This window comes from Nilaparvata lugens, chromosome 10, assembly GCF_014356525.2.
Source record: "Nilaparvata lugens isolate BPH chromosome 10, ASM1435652v1, whole genome shotgun sequence".
Classification (NCBI taxonomy): domain Eukaryota; kingdom Metazoa; phylum Arthropoda; class Insecta; order Hemiptera; family Delphacidae; genus Nilaparvata; species Nilaparvata lugens.
Window position 1 is genome coordinate 7931270 of NC_052513.1, and position 17411 is coordinate 7948680.

Genomic DNA, 17411 nt, shown 5'->3' on the forward strand with positions numbered 1-17411 from the left:
TTCCCGCAAGGGACTCCCCTCCAACAAAAGCCATACGAATTTACTTTTTTTAGTGGTCACCCTTCCAAGTACCGTATAGCATTCATTTAAATTTTGGAATGATACTCATAAAAATTCAAATACTGATCATATAGTAGTTTGAGGCTCAATAGAAATAAATTAGGAAGATTTATTTCATTGCATATAATTTGAATCTTCTTCAGATATACCAAAAACTCGAAGAGTGATGACTCAGTGGAGCACCTCTTGGAACTGGGCTATGTCCGTATGACGAACCTTCTACCCAACCAGATCTATAAAGAAGTGATTGTACCTACAGAAATACTTAGCAACATGCCTGTCGACAGAAAAGTAAGTAGGACGTTACATCATCCTCCTTATATTTAAGCATGGAAAGTTATTCATTCTATCAATAAAAAATCAAACTAAATCCCTCAAGGAGAGTCAAATCAAATCAAGTTTTACTGTTTACATTGGTACACATCAAATAATATTATAGGCTACATTGAAAAGCAGCAAAATACAAAATTAAAATGTATTACATTGTAATTAGTATAATTACTATTCAACAGCAATGAACTAAAAGCAATTATTAATCTACAATAAAACTTAAATAATCAATTGCTTTCGAACAACACCGCAACAATAATTAATTCTGTACAAAGCTTACTTTTCTGTTATTGAGGGAATATACCATCATGTATGATAAAAATCAAGATTCAAAAGATTCCAAAGTCCTGGAATTGTGTTTGTCAATTGAAAGAGTTTTGATGTGTTCTGCAGCTTTAAGTGTGCTTTTTACTACCGGGGAATAATTTTCGAAATTAAGTAGAGTAAAATTGATATCCATCAGTTTATTAGTAGAGCTAGCTTCACGTGTTGTAGACTCGTCCAACGAGTAACGATTTTAAATACAGTATTAAAACTGTGCTTATCACTCCCCAAGAACTCAAACTGACTTTCATGGATATACTCAATCTTTTCATTAAGATAACGTGAACATTTTTTATCAAAATATTCTCCCCTGTTCCGTGGATCATAGTTGTTTATTATTAGTGTTCTATTATACGTTTCTTTCAATGAGCTCCGCATTTCATGAAAACTAGGTTCATGATTATGGTTAGAGCACCTTTTAATAAGTTACTTTTTGTTAGTGTTTTCTATAGTTCAATTATTGATTTATTTCTTTTTCAGAGAGCAATCAGAGTATTTTGTAGAGAAAAAGCCCCAGTTGGTGGAATTTCCGTAAAAGAGCATTTCGAAATCAATGTAGTACCACTAACAATAGGTGAGTTTCTCCAAGTAATTTTCCTTGATAGTACTTACTTACTTACTCCATGGCACTACAGCCCATCCAGGGCCTTGGCCTCCTCAAGAATGCCTCTCCACTCCTCTCTGTCGGCAGTCTTGCGTCTCCATCCCCTAACACCTATTTCCGGAGATCATCTTCCACATCCTCCAGCCAGTGCTTGCATGGACGTCCTTTCAACCTTCGTCCGCCTGGGTTTTCTCTGAAAACTTTTTTAACGGCTCTTTCATCGCTCATTCTTTCTACATGACCCAACCAGCTCAAGCGTCTCACTTTGATCTCATGTACAATAGGTGGTTTTCTGTACAGGTCACGCAGCTCTTGATTCGAACGAAGTCTCCATTCTCCATCAATACATACTGGACCGTATATTCTTCTCAGAATCTTCCGTTCCCATATACTCAGTAGGTCTTCATCCTTCTTTTTCAACACCCAGGTTTCTGCCCCGTATAACACAACTGGCTTTATAACAGTTTCATAGATTTGTTGTTTAATTTTCCTTGACAGTGTTTTGGATCTCAAGTATTGGCTAAGTGCATAATAAAATCGATTTCCTGCTTTTTGCTATTTTTGCTTTTATATCAACTTCAACATCGTTATCTTCTGTGATAATAGAACCAAGATATTTGAACTTTCCACTCTTTCGAATGTGTAATTATTGCACTCTATGAATCTGTCGCCAATCTGCCGGGCTCTGCTGCTTGCCAGATACTTTGTTTTACTCTCATTAATTGAGAGTCCTATTTTTGTTGATCCGTCATCGAGCTGTTTGAAGGCATCTTTTAGAGTTTGGATGTTTCTTGCAATCAAGACTACGTCATCCGCATAGGCCATGTACTGCAACATTCTGTTCATTATCGTTCCTCTTGGATTTATTACTATTCCTCTTATTACTTTTTCCAGGCTTGCGTTGAACAGCATAGCTGACAAAACATCACCCTGTCTAAGTCCTACATTTGCTGTAAATTCGTCTGTGAGCACAGTTGCGGCCCTAGTTTTCCGACTTATCATTTTCAGTCTTGCTAGATTTCTATCTTCCAAAGCCTTCAAACACTCATCATCCATCCAGTTATTTCTCTTTTCTATCTTTTCATATCCGATTGTCTCCTGTGCAGCTTCTGTTACAGCCTTCTTGAAATTCTCCCACTTTTGCTCAACTGTGTCCTCTCTTCCTTGGTTATCTGCTAATTTCTCCATAAGTTTATGATTGTATCTCTCCCTAGCTTCATTTTCTCTTATAAGCCTTTTGCTGTCAAATTTCTTTTGTTTCACTCCTCGGAATTTCTTCATGTTGTTTATTCTCTGTCTGTATTTTATTTTAACCAAATAATGATCTGTATCACAGTCTGCCCCTCGGTAACTTCGCACATCTAATATGTCAGATCCATGCCTCTTGTCAATCAAAACGTGGTCAATCTTATTTTGTGTTACTCCATCTGGAGATCTCCAAGTCATCTTATGAATGTCTTTATGTTTGAAGTATGTGCTGCATACTGTCATGTTTTTATCACTGGCGAAATCTATCATTCGAAGTCCATTAGCATTACTTTCCTCATGCAGACTGTGCATACCTATCACTGGTCTATAGCAAGACTCTCTACCAGCTTTTGCATTGAAATCACCAAGGATAATTTTAACATCATGTCTAGGAGCTTTCCTTGATAGTATATTTACCAATACCAGTCATCTAATCTTCACTGGAATTGTTATCGAATATGTAATGTAAAATATTCTAAATCTAAATTATTCATTAAAATGCACTGAATATAATATGATTTCCGCTACCAAAAAGCTCGGTCAAGACAATTGAATATGGTCAAATCGCCTACGCTTTACAAAGAGTTCACTAAACATATTATTTCTATTTCGATAGTTTCTATCGATAATTCCAGTGCACTCTTATAAAGCATACTTGGTTTGACTATGTTCAAATGTCTTGACCGAGCTTGGTGAAATCGGAAAACAGAGTTTACCAGAGATTTATAATGGTGTAAAAACCAGAAATAATTTTTGTTTATTCTAATAAATAATGGCTACGGCCATTCTTTATTATTTATTGATTCATACAATAAGTACATTATCAAAATGATAGGGAGAGAAAAATAAGGTAACCCTTGTGCTTTTCGAGTATTGTAATCAAATAATATTAATACATTCCGCCAATATCACTTCCACTTCTACACAAAATGAATGTTTATTCCAGAAAATAAGCTTTGAAAATGTTGATACAAATCTTGACACGTTCATTTTTGCAGGATTAACGAAGAAGTTCTACGACACAATGATGAAGTTCTGCTTCCCGGAACGCGATCCTGACAACATTGAAGGTGAAACGATAGAGGAAGCTGAGCCGAGCGCCGCCGCTGGACCAAAGAAAAGCAAAAGCGCTGGAGCTTTCAAGAAAGGAAAAGACTCCAGTTTCTATGTGCGCATCGAACAGAAGGATGACGTGGAAAAGATGAAGGTAAACTCTAAGCCAACTTCATCTTCGTCATAACTAATTTCATCTCATTTTGATACTCTATTGATGAATTTCTCCATGTGAAATCAACTCCAGTCCTGGTATATCCCTAATTAGAGACAGAATATTTGATTCTTTCGACCTTATAGCATCAACCTATATTAGTAATAGATTTAATTTGTTTTATTTTTCACATTTGAAGTTATTGTTGTTCAATTAAAGTTTATTTTTTAGGTTTGAAAAATGTAAAATTTTCAAGTTGTTTAAGAAATTAATTCTATTTTTTATTTCTCAAGGCTTGTCAAGATAGGAATTCTTTTCCCACACACGGATTGATAGTCTAAGTGGGGAAATATGATTTTCTTCAACTATTATTGAATATGTATATGATTTTTGGTGGAAATAAATAAATTGAAATTGAAAATTGATCTCATCTCAATTATGAAAATTTATCATCAAATCATAAAAAAAATTATTGGCGAATAAAATATATTTCAGATAGATTGATTATGATTAACAAGAATCATCAATTTATAGTAGATCAAATATACCGGGATTACTTGAATATACTGTTATAGGAGGCGGTAGAAAAGGAAAAGTGACAATAATACCTTCCTATCATTGAATGCATATATGTGCAAGTGCACGTCAAATCATGCATGAGCCAAAAACAAAATCTGGAAAGAGCCATACAACATTTTGTGACGTGCATGCAGCTGCTCACAGTGAACGCAACTAAAAGTGCGAGATAAATTACTTTTAACATGAAGAGGAGAAACCCATTTCTCCCTCCACAGTTTGTAGCATAGTCACAGACGGACATCCTGCGCACAATTGGATGCGCTGTGTCATTTTGCTTCATGTTCTTGTGATGAAAACATCTCTGTAACATACACAAACCAATATACCTGCTTACCAGTACACTACTTGGAACATTGCCAGCAATAGATGGAGGGGAGTGTTGCCGCGTAGCGTTACAAAGCTCTCTCACTCAGATACAAAAGAAGGAGAATGCTGCTAGGTAGTGGGAGTGATTAATGGAGGATAGAGCATCGGACCTCTCCGTCTTCGAGAAAGAGCCGTGTTAAAAGTAATTTATCTCGCTTTTAGTTCAGTGTGAGTGTTTATTTTGCTCTTCCCATAGTTTGTCACTCATACGCGCGCTTTGGTCATGCATAACCAAGCGTGCATTTGCACATATACGCACACAATGTGATCAACGTAAATCGTATATAAATTGAACATTTAATAAGAATAAGAATAAGAATAAGAATAAGAATTTTATTTGCCATTAAACATATAAACATCAATGCAATAGGCTTCGTCAAAATATAAATTTGAAATACATATTACAATATAATATATAACATGAAAACTAATTATAGCTCACAGTCTAGCAATACTACTAATATCACAGTCTAGAAATTCTCTTAAGTTATAAAATGGATTCTTTTTCAGCCAATTCTTTACCACTAATTTAAAGCTTTTTTCTTGCAAATTTCTTATTGCTATGGGGATTTTATTAAACATTACATGCCTCTGATACATATGACTCCTATGAGTTCTAGACAATCTTACATAGGGTGTGAGAAGGTCACCGTTTTGTCTGGTATTGTAATTATGGTTATCACTATTTTGAAGATAATTTCCCAAATTGTTTCTCACCTGGATTAGATTGTAGTAAATATACAATGAAGTCACAGTCATTATACCGAATTTAATAAAACTCTCTCTACAGGAATCTCTTTGCTGCAGGTTAGCAATAATTCTGATGACTTTTTTCTGTAGTATTAACACCCTTCCTGCATTGCTGCTGTTCCCCCACAGCATAACTCCATAACTGATGAGTGAGTGGAACAGGCCAAAATAGGTCATCAGTAGTGTTTGAGTACCTACGCAATATTTTAACTTCCTTATAAGATAGACTACTCTTGAAATTTTCCTGCATACAAACTCCACTTGCTCTTTCCATGTTAACTTATTATCTAAATATAAACCTAACAATTTGACTGATCTATTCTCACAAACATTGTTCGCCAATGAAAAATATATATTCTCAGTCTTATCATTATTAATTGCTAATCTATTAGATTCAAACCAGGCCGTAGACAATTGGATACTCTCTATCAACCTTGCTGTAACGTCTTCCTGTCTTTTTTGAGAGCACATCAATGATGTGTCGTCTGCATACAGTATTGGTAGACAATTATTAGATGATACACTACAATGAAAGTCATTCATGAATATTAGAAATAGGAATGGGCCCAATATCGACCCTTGAGGTACTCCTGCTATCACCTTTACAACTTCTGACTTCTTACTGTTTATAATTACAACTTGTCTCCTATTCTGCAGATAAGACATGATTACATTTAGCTCACTGCCCAAGATACCATAGTGGCGTAATTTATTCTCCAGAATAGAGTGTGATATGCAGTCGAATGCTTTTTGTAAATCTATTAGACACACACCTGCAATTAACTTATTCTCAAATGCTTCTAATATCCTATTAACAACAGTCTCAACGGCTGTTATGGTAGAATGTTTCGGTCGGTAACCATATTGATGTTCATAGAGTAAGTCATTGGAATTAAAATAGTCGTACAATTGAACAAACATACAGGCTTCAATAATCTTACCTATTATAGGAACTAAAGCTATTGGTCTGTAACTATTAGGCTGCGTTTTATCACCTTTCTTGTAAACCGGAGTTACCTTACTGAGCTTTAAGCAATCTGGAAATTTTCCACCCATAAGAACTGAATTAATCAGAAATGTAAGAGGTGTCAGTATACCTTCTATGAAACCTTTGACAACGACATTGCTCAGGCCATAAATATCACCTGCTGATGAAGTGCTTAGATTTTTTACAATGTCAAGAACCAGCTTTGGTTCCACTTTTTTCCATTTGAAATTATTATTTTCTAAGTTCAAAGGCATTTTAAATTTATTTAACAAAATTGAATGATTCTCAGAAGGTACGTTACTAGCATTAATAGCACATGATACATTTATAAAATAATTGTTTAAAACATCTGCTGATATAGGTGGCTCTTGCTGTTTATATCCAGAAGTTGCTGACTCAGTTTTTATAATATTCCATGCCGCTTTACACAAATTTTTTGCTCTAGTAATACAGTCATTATTGGTCTTAATTTTAGAGTTTGTAATGGCTTTCCTATAATCTCTTTTAAATTTCAAGAAGTTTTGCCTATCTTCAATGTCATGACTATACTTCCATCTATTATACAAAATAATCAGCCAATTTCTCATATTTGCTATTTGAGGTGTGTACCACTTGTTACAAGATTTTTTCTTAGCACTTTCAACATAAGTAATTACAGGACAACATATATTAAAATGATTCAATATTACATTCATAAAATTTTCAAAAGCTACATTCAAATTTTCATTGTAACAGTTCTGAGACCAGTTAACATTCAAAAATCTATTCTTAAGTTCTAATAATCTATCATCAGTTATTAATCGTTTGGTTACAGTCTTGTTTCGTACATTCCCAGTCTTAGAATCTTGTACAGAAATCTCCAGCCACACCCCTGCATGATCTGACAATCTTCCTTCACCCAGCAATGATACTTTACTTAACCTCCTCAGTCCCTGTGTCCCCTGTAGGGGACGCAAAACAACCTTTACTGGGAAATTTTTTTCTCTGTGCTGAGTGGGTTGGTAGCATTGAAACTACGTTCTAGATACTCAGGACAGATGGCAGCACCAACCTTTTGTGTAACCTGTTGCATTCCACTTGCACAGTTACTTCAGAGTGACTTCAAAGATGGCTGATCAGCGTCCTCAACGATTTTGTAGATCTGAACTTTGTAAGTACAACTTTTATAGCTATGCAATAATTTTTTTTTGTGGTGATAATTACCAAATCATAGAATAATAACTGTTGTTTGATATTATGTATGAGAATATCTGAAAACTACAACTGTATACTGATGGATGTGCTAGTAAACTTAATTGTCCCCTGTTGGGGACATTGGGACTCAAGAATAACAAAAGTGTGAATATTATCAAACAATTTGAACATGATAATAAAAGAGTCAAAACAAGTTTTATTTACAAAAAATACCTGCCTCATATAAATTTTAAGTCTGGTTGTTGTTTTTTAGGTGAAAAACAACTTTTTTAAATAAATTCCAAGTTTTTTTTAGCAACATGGTGATAAAATGATTGAAATTTTACTCATTTACAAGCACATGCCTTACTTGATTGATTTTAAATCTGGTTGTTGTTTCTTAGCTGGAAAACAGCATGTTCAAATAATAATTCTAAAGCTTTTTTCAGCAACTTGATGATAAAATGATCAAAACTATTTTTATTTAGTAAATTACAAAACCTAATCATGTATTTTATAAATTTTTAATCTGGTTGTTGACTTTTTTGTTTCAGATTCAAGTAGATTTGAGGAGTTTGTTGACACAGAGCTAAATGGAGATCTAAGTGATTTGGACTTGTCTGATGATGATGACTTCGATGCAGACCCTTCCTACAATGCAGCACCAGGTCATGCAGATCTTCCCAACAATGTTGAAAATGTTGATCAACAAGAAGAAAGCTTGTCTGATGAGGATGGAGTGGATGTTGCAGATGGTAATGACACAGCCGCAGAAGGTATGCCTAGAGAAAGAGTATTTTGGAAAAAATCCAATGAATTTTGGCCACTACCCCCTGCTCCTGAGGCTGAAAGTATACCCGAAAATGCGTTGAATCTTCCACCAGAGTCATATGTTTCAAAGTATATACCTGAAGACATTTTTTCTCTTTTGACTGAACACACAAATAGGAGATTTCTACAGGAAAAAGGTACTGAGCTAGGTATTACAGTAGAAACAATGAGAAAGTTTATTGCTGTAACTGTAAAAATGTCCCTTCTTAACTTTCCTAGGATTAGAATGTACTGGGCAGCTGACACTAGAGTTCCCTTTGTGGCTTCTCAGATTAGTCGAGATTTGTATTTCAAGATCCGAGCACATTTAAAACTTGTAAGTGATGCAGAAGTAAGTAATGATGAAAAAGCTGCAAGTAAATTTTGGAAGGTAGGCCCCTTGATGAAGTCTGTCCAAGTTGGATGCCTTTTGAACCCAAGAAAGAGTAAAGTGGCTGTTGACGAACAAATGATCCCATTTTGGGGTCATGCACCTGCAAGGCAAGTCATAAAGACAAAGCCTAATCCATGTGGATTAAAAAACTTTGTTGTAGCTGCTGCTGATGGGCTACCCCTAGACTTTTTTTTCTACCAAGGCAAAGGAGATCCTATTGTTTCAGAAGAAAATCTACAACACCTAGATGTAGGTGGAAAAGCTGTTCTTAAGCTCATTAGAAGTTTCCCAAGTGGTGTATCCATATACCTTGACAGATTTTTCACTTCTCAAGTTCTTTTGGACACTCTTTTCTCAGAGGCTGGAGCAACTGGAACAGGTACCTTGAGCAAAAAAAAAGTGCCTCATGCTTCAAAATTAAAGAAGGACTCTGAACTAAAAAGAGAAGGTCGGGGTTCTGTTGACCAATCAGTTAGATCAGATGGACAGGTGGCCATAGTAAAATGGTATGACAGCAGGCCAGTGCATTTAATTTCTAACAAGGAAGGTGCTTTCCCCTTGGACACCTGCCGAAGATGGTGTAGAACTGAAAAAAAATATATTGAAGTGAGCAGGCCCAATGTTGTCAAGGCTTACAACACAGAAATGGGTGGGATTGATTTGTTGGATAGAATGATTAGTTACTATAGAATTGATTCCAGGACAAAAAAATGGACTGTTCGTGTAATAATGCACTTTTTTGATTTTGCACTGGCAGCAGGGTGGATCGAGTACCGTAGAGATCAACATGCATTAGGAACTCGCAAAAAGGACATTTATGATCTGTTTGAGTTCAGGAAGCAGTATGCACATTTTCTAGTGTACGGGAAACATGAAATGAGTGATGAATCAAGTGACAGTGACTATGAGCCACGCTTCTCAAGTTTGGCCCCTCATAAACGAGCTCGAGTAGCACATCCACCAGATGCCCTACGAAACAAAAATGTACTTCATATGCCAGAATTTTCTCAACCAGCAACAAAGAACCGGTGTAGGATGCCAGGCTGCTCAAACAACAAGGCAAGAATAAGATGTTCAACATGTAAGGTGTTCCTTTGCCTTCAAGAGAAGAGGAATTGCTTCCAGCTGTACCACAACTTGTAAATTTTTATTTTTTTCTACAATAAATGAAAAAAAATAATATTAATTTTTATAACTATACAAATATACTTGGAGTTATGCAAATAAACTGTGTTCATAGTAGTTTGTCTTATTACTTTACCATATGAACCGATTTCCAAAGATTCTCATTCTTCAGAAAAATAAGGAAATAGGGAAGGTCAAAGTCCTGATGTCCCTTATGGGGGACATCACAATTAAGGGTTGTAAGAATCAAAAAAAATTTTTTTAATAGTTTTACTGTGTCAATACTATCAAAACTACATAGTCACTTGATTTAGTGCTCTCAATTTCACGTTTGCAGAGCATATTCTCGATAACAATCTCCATTGGAGCACCTGGTGCAATGTGGGTGGTAGATTTATAATTTGAAGGAAGTAATTTGTCAAGAGCATCGTTTATTCCTCTCCCATGACTATCAGCCCATATTCTAACATTAATATCTACGTTTGTAGGCGAATCGCAAGAGCTCAAATGTTCACTTCTTGATGTGTTGAAAGCAACAGTAAGATCTTCCATTTGAGATTGAATTTTCCTTGCCTTCTCTAGCTCACTGCCTATAGATATTATTTGGTCCATGAGACTCACATTCTCTTCAAGTAGGAGGTCAAGATGACTTTTGTCCAGACCATAAGGAAGCACATGAGGAATAATTTCACCATTTTCCACACTAGTCTGCGTAGCGCCATCTTGTTCTGAGTAGAGCCAAGAGTGTCAGTGCACTGATAACCCTCTTCTATTATCAATTTTTCCGTCTGAGTGCTTGCACTGCAGACAGATGAAGTCTTGCCTAATACACCATTACAGGATTGACAGATATTGGATTCTGTAGGAGTGCACTGAGCACTGAAATCAACCATTTCCCTATCCGTAAGCTCTAGAATTCGTAGATCATTAGCTATAGATCTATTTATAGCAGCATCCCATTGTTCACGCAAAGTAGCAATCTCTCTTCTAAGCATTTCATTTTCAGTTATCAATTCATGAGGAATAGTTTGAGTATCCCCATCAACGAGACTATCTTCATTATTACAAAAACGGTCCATAACTGAGATAGAAGTGTTTGTCGGTGTTGAACACAAACCAATTGAATCCACTTCTGTGTTTGTGAGAGAAGGATGTGAATGATCATTCTTAATCTCAATGATATCTTTCACCAAATCGTCAGTAACTAGTGTCACTTTACATGACTTGCTCAGGCAGCGCCATACAATTTGCCCAGAAGACTTGACATTACATTTTCTGAATGAATATCCTTTATAAGAAATCTTTTGGTTTCCTTTGTTTGTTAGCCCCAGTATAATTTCTTCCATAATTTTGACGAGGTGATGCTACTTGAGAGGAAAACAACTATTCAGTGATGACCAAATATTTCATTACCAGAGTAAAGGAGAAATAGAAAGGAAGTGAAAGTGCCAAGAGAGCGGTCAAAGCAGGGAAATATGGAAGCTCCTGAAGAGAAAAGGAATATAGGAAAGGAAAAGAAATTTAAGTTACAGGGGGTAATAAGATCAGTAGACTCTCACAGTTGTCAAAACAGATTCAGATAATAATTAAACGTAGACCCGCAAATAGTTGTTTTCAAAATTAGTTTTCAAAACTGGCGCCTGTGTGCAACTGCCTTCGAACCGCTGCTCAGTGGAAACAATCAAGCAAACACTGCTTCGTTGCCAAGGAAACGCAAGACGCCAGAAACCGGCGAAAGAAAGAATTCCATAGCTCTACGGGGAGCCCTTATCTGAAGCGATAAGCGATAACACTCGACAACGTTTCTGAAATCTAATAGACAGCCGTACACTAGCTCTTATCTAGTTATCTTTATCTTTTATCGAGACGGTAAGCACAATTTCACGTCAACAACTCTAGCAGTAACAATTCTATCACTCAGTACAAGTCAATATTGCCGTGTTTACCGCGTTCATTCGAGACGAGCAGTTACTTGTAATTGCAAGTGTAACAGCAATGAAATACAGTAGTTGGAATAGTTGAGGTTATCAGGGGACGAAGCAGTACAATAAATACATACCGGCAGTCCGAATCGAATGCACATGTAAGAAACACTCACTAGCTACATATATTTACTAATAGTCACTACTATTGGAGCAAAATCTAATTAAAACATCAAATAAAATCTATTTAACTACACAGTGAAGCAAGTAAGCTCTTAACAGGCAGTTCAGTGCTGCCAACCTCGAATAAATCGAAAAATGCAGTTCATTAATTTAATATTTTCCATTCATTGTAATTACCATTCATATTGCAGGAAAGAGCTGAGAAAAATAAGCTGTTCATCTACATCAAGATCCCAGAAGTGCCAGTACGCGTCAGCTACAAAGGCAACAAGGAGAAGAACTTTGAAGACATTCGCGACTTCTCGCTAGTGATTCCAACCCTTGAATACCATAATGTTACCTGGACATGGCTCGATCTGCTTCTTGCCATGAAAAGTGATAGTCGACGTGTTATGTTCTCCCAGGTGAGTTAGATTGAATTAGACTCTCTCGGATGAATTTCCAGTATTCGATTTTTTTATAAGTATCATTCCCAAAGTTCAATGAATGCTATACTGTACTTGAAAGGGTGACCACTTGTAGATCCTTTCTGTGTTGTTGTGAAGATGATGTTGTAGTGAATACATATATTTTATTTTTTGTAACAAACGACACGAATGTGAAAACATTGGTTGATAGAATGCTGAGGCAATCCTTGTTTTATTTTTTCTTCCAAATTTAGGTGAAGACACAATCCAAAAGGTGGGTTAGGCTATATTTCCTTCACTTGGTTTTCATACTCATAAATAAATTATATTTTATAGGAGTCGGCTCTACAAGGTTTTATTTCTTCTTACAAATTTAGGTGAAGATAATCCAAAACGTGGGCTAGGCTATATTTCCTTCACTTGGTTTTCATACTCATAAATAAATTATATTTTATAGGAGTCGGCTCTACAAGTTGAATTAAAACAACTTGAACGATGTGAATGAAACTACATTCAAAAAGTTATGTTTGGAAAAAAAATTGAATATAGTTCTTATTCTTATTATTGTTGCATCTTACGTGCTGGATTGTATTTTTCTCAATAAGTAATTTTAGATTTGGTTTGTGATTCGTTACTATGCAGCTCTATATTATAAACTTGTTTGTCTTTTATATGCATGTATTTTATATTCTCTTGTATTAAGGTTATTGAGAATAAAACTTCATTCATTCATTCTTATCGATTCAAGTTGTTTCAATTCAACTTGTAGTGCCGACTCCTATAAATATTATTTATTAGTTATTAAAAACCGTTTCCCGGTGTTTCGTTACCCATCCACTCACAGCTGTAACTCAACTCATCTCTCATTATATCCTACTCATTAGCCACGCACAATCATGGAGCTCATTTCGGCAGCACTCTCAACAAAAAAAAACTTCAAATTCAGTCTATCTTGTGAAAATCAGATATGTTTGAAATATAGGCCCATATTTAAAAGAAACTTTTACCCTCAGCAAAAAAAACTTCAGATTCAGTCTATCTTGTGAAAGTTAGGCACGCACAATCCTGCAGCTCATGTTGGCAGCACTCTCACCAAAAAAATCTTCAGATTCAGTCTATCTTGTGAAAAGAAGATATGTTTAAAATATGGGCCCATATTCAAAAATTTCTAACCTCCACTAAGAATTTAAGTCAAGTAGCTTCTCACTCAAGTAAAGTAGATTCTCACATAAATGAAGCTGTAAGAACTTCATATAAAGTTTTTAAATGCCCATATATCCCCTAGACAAGAGAAAATCATTAAAACTGATTGCAGATTTGTATCACATGAATCACATTTCATCCACGAATTTATCATTTTCAGGCAATCAAACAAAAGCTGCAATTCAAATCGAAACGTGGAACCTCTGAAGAAGGAGCTTCGCCACAAGAAGAAGATAAAGCCAGAATGCTGTTTGGATCGAGACTGATGGTAATAAGTTTCATTCATACTAAAGTATTTTTCAAATTTATTCACATTACGTGCTATCCTATAATATCAAGTACTCAATGAAGACCACCTTAATAATCTAATATGCTTCAATCGTTACGTTCAAAATTAGTATTACTTTGTATCTTGTTTGATGTATTTCAAAATTATATTTGGGAGAGTTTCAATGAAAATAAATAAAAATAATGAACTATTTCCAGTATCAAGTGTTCAGAATTAGTATTTTATTGTACTTAAAATTGAATATTAATAATCATTATGGATGCAAAGCCTTTTATTCGTTCGCTGAAAATTCAGAATATCCTCCACAGATCTCATTGCTAGAATAAAATGTTCACTGTGAATTAATAATAATCATCTATAAAATAGAATTACAGTACCTTTTATGAAATTAATAGATTAAAAATACAAATTATAAAAACTAGTTTAAGTGATCCACATCATCTTAAGGAAAACCTGAAACTAGTTGTTATAATTTGTATTTTTAATCTATTAATTTAAAAAAGGTACTATAATTCTATTTTATAATAATAAAAGCAAGTAGCCCTGTATTCATACATTTTAAAAAGATAATAATCATAAATTCGAATGCTTCACTCAAAATTCATTGTATGAAATCAACATCATACTCTTTTACTCTTCTCCTATTTCTCACTTTGGAAGGATGCTTACTCTTTTCAAGATGAACATGCTATGAACTATTACATTCCTATTTTATACCAATTTTTACTGTTCATTTGTAATTCCCAATAATATACGTTAAGAAAATTTGAATTGTAATATAGGCCTACTATTTATCAATTTTTTTCTTAAAATATCTTTCTATATTTTTATCTATAAGAATTTATATCAAATATTCTCAATTTACAAATTACATTCATTTTTTTACAAATTATGTCATATATAAAAAACGAGTTATATACAAAAATTCACAACATATTTATCAAACATTCTCAAGTACATAGTAATGCACTTCTACAAACAATCATTAATTTTATCTTACACTCAGATTTTATCATTCATGCATCACTTCCAATTTTTCAATAATAATATAAAATTAATTTTAAAGACTTACATTATTGAAGAAAATTTAAATAACAATTATTTATTGATCTGCCTGATATGGAATGTTATGGTACTACTAATGTTGTGGTTGATAACAATGTCTTATGTGTTCAACTATGTATTAGATGTGGAATGAAACTGGTTACATTGATTATGTACGTGTGAGAATGTAACAGAATTTAGTCAGTAAGCTATGCTTTCTACCTTGTGATAAAAAAATTGTAAAATCAATAATTAAAAACTTATAACAGGTTTTGATGGAGTACTGTTGATCATCGGGACTTATTTTTGATTCAGATTAATTCTTGTTTACTTCTATATATTTATATACTAGTTGAATCTTGTCAAGATATAATTCTACAAATATCATCAAAGTTTTGCTATTTCCTTGATTGAAAAATCCAGAAAATTCTAATACATTCCTTCTCTCTATTGTCCCTGGATAAATAAATTAGAATGAATGAAAACTAATCTTCAAAAACGTGTTGAATGCTTCAATGATGTTTCCCAAAACGAAAAGCAAATCTTTGGTTATTCTAATTTATTCTTATCATCTGTCCATGTTGTACCATTTATTGTTATTTGATAGTGTTAATATACTAAAACTGGTTTGGATGAATTTCTAATCATCCTCCAAAAATTATGAATACAATAATTTTGCTATTTTTGTGATATGTAGGCAGTATAGTAGTATCTTCCATTCAAACCTCTCTCAATCATACTTGTGATGCTTTAAACCTCTTAAAACTCGGGCCTTATATTTTACGGTATGGTAAACATTTTCTTCAACCTTAAACTGATCATAATCCGCGATTTCCGACCATAATTAAATAGTTTATATACATCAATTAATTTTTTTGAAATTTATTTTTATATTATGTGATACTGCGCTGTTAGAGGTCACACGTTTTTATGGCAATTATCACCTTAATACTAATTTCCTAGTATCATTCATTTTAAATCCTTGCACTGATGTAGTGCTATACACGTCATAATAAAGAACAGTTATTAGAAGAATTTTTCACCATGCATTTATAAAATTTGAAGCAACGTAAATGTCCAAAACAAAGATTGGAATATGGAAAGTAAAGATTCTTGTTAGACTATTGCAAAGAAACAAAGTCATTTCACAAAATCTAAATAGAATTCTCTCAAACTAATAAATAATAATCTAATTTCTTTGAATATATGTGGAGTGGGATGGAGACTTTTATCTTAGTGTATCAGCTTTTTGGTAACTCTCTTCTGGATTACTTGCCATCTTGATATGTATTTCATTTTTTGGTACTAGTTGAATGGATAATTCTATCAAATTAAACATTTATACTTGTTGAATGATTCATTTTTCAAGTTCTATATCCAACTGTTAGATATGATAAAAAGGTAAGATTATTGATTCATTGTAAAAAACCGGTATTAACATTATCGTTTTCTAAGAATAATGTATTTTAATACGGTATCTAAAAATTTTCAAGTTTTTTTTCATTTCTTCTTGATAAAGTCTACTTGAAGGTCAAGAACCTACTCAAATTCGTTTTCAAATCTGTGGTGGCTTAGCAAAACTATCAAATTTCTGACACAATCTGTTCTCTCAATTTAACTTGTCAATCGCATTTACACCGTCAAGTCTCAATCCCAAAACGCATATATTATACAAAAACATTTATCTCGGTTAGTTTAAAGTTGATACGCGAAGAAAGTCGAACTAATTTTCGGAAAAGATGACAATCGAACTAAACTATTATTCGCTGTTGGATGATTTTTGAATGAATATTAGTTCGTTGATTGACTTTGAAGGTGAAGTGAAGGTCAGTGAAGGTCGATGGGCGGTAAGAAGTCTCCGCAGGTCGGGAAGTTGGGGGGTACGGGGGGCAGATCTGCCTGGGTGCCCACATGTAGCACCAGGTTCATTCCAATCACAATGTGGAACAGGAAATGGCAATGGAACAACCAGTAACCTGAAAACAGAGTAAAATAATGCATTCAGTTTTCCATTTCTTGAAATAATAGATGAGTCAGAGATAAATATATTAAACAATTCATTATGTTTCATACATTATTTTAAGTAGACTAACAAGTTCTGTACGTTAATTTCATTTCTTATAGAAAATAGTAGATCCATAAATAGGAATAAGTCAATGTAATTCAAAAAATTATAGAAAAGTTTCCTTTCCTTTCAAACATCTTGAAATAATACCTTATACTTATCAAATAATTGAATTTTTTTACTTCTTCAGCATCTATTTCCTGTAACAGTTCAAGAACAATGAACTGTGCAACATTCACTGTGCAAATAAACCAATTCCAGTTACACAAAATACAACTTCAGGAATTACTTTCCCAAAAAATAATTGGACAGAAATAACTGCAAATCGTACTCCTCCTAG

The 17411-nt window shown here is 34.1% G+C and overlaps 2 protein-coding genes across 2 annotated transcripts in view; one reads left to right on the forward strand and one right to left on the reverse strand.

Annotated features, from left to right (window-relative positions):
- LOC111043378 (protein KIAA0100) overlaps nt 1–14075 on the forward strand; it is a 60976-nt gene extending 46901 nt beyond the window's left edge. The window contains exons 36-40 of the mRNA XM_039436611.1: nt 204–351; nt 1195–1288; nt 3565–3773; nt 12255–12467; nt 13834–14075. Of these exons, the coding sequence (XP_039292545.1) occupies nt 204–351; nt 1195–1288; nt 3565–3773; nt 12255–12467; nt 13834–14022 (853 nt within the window). The 3' untranslated portion in view covers nt 14023–14075. The remainder of the gene's footprint in view (nt 1–203; nt 352–1194; nt 1289–3564; nt 3774–12254; nt 12468–13833) is intronic.
- A 747-nt stretch (nt 14076–14822) lies between these two features.
- The window catches only part of LOC111043379 (laccase-5), a 113405-nt gene continuing 110816 nt past the window's right edge, over nt 14823–17411 (reverse strand). Inside the window, exon 12 of the mRNA XM_022328310.2 lies at nt 14823–16982. Within this exon, the coding sequence (XP_022184002.2) occupies nt 16834–16982 (149 nt within the window). The 3' untranslated portion in view covers nt 14823–16833. The remainder of the gene's footprint in view (nt 16983–17411) is intronic.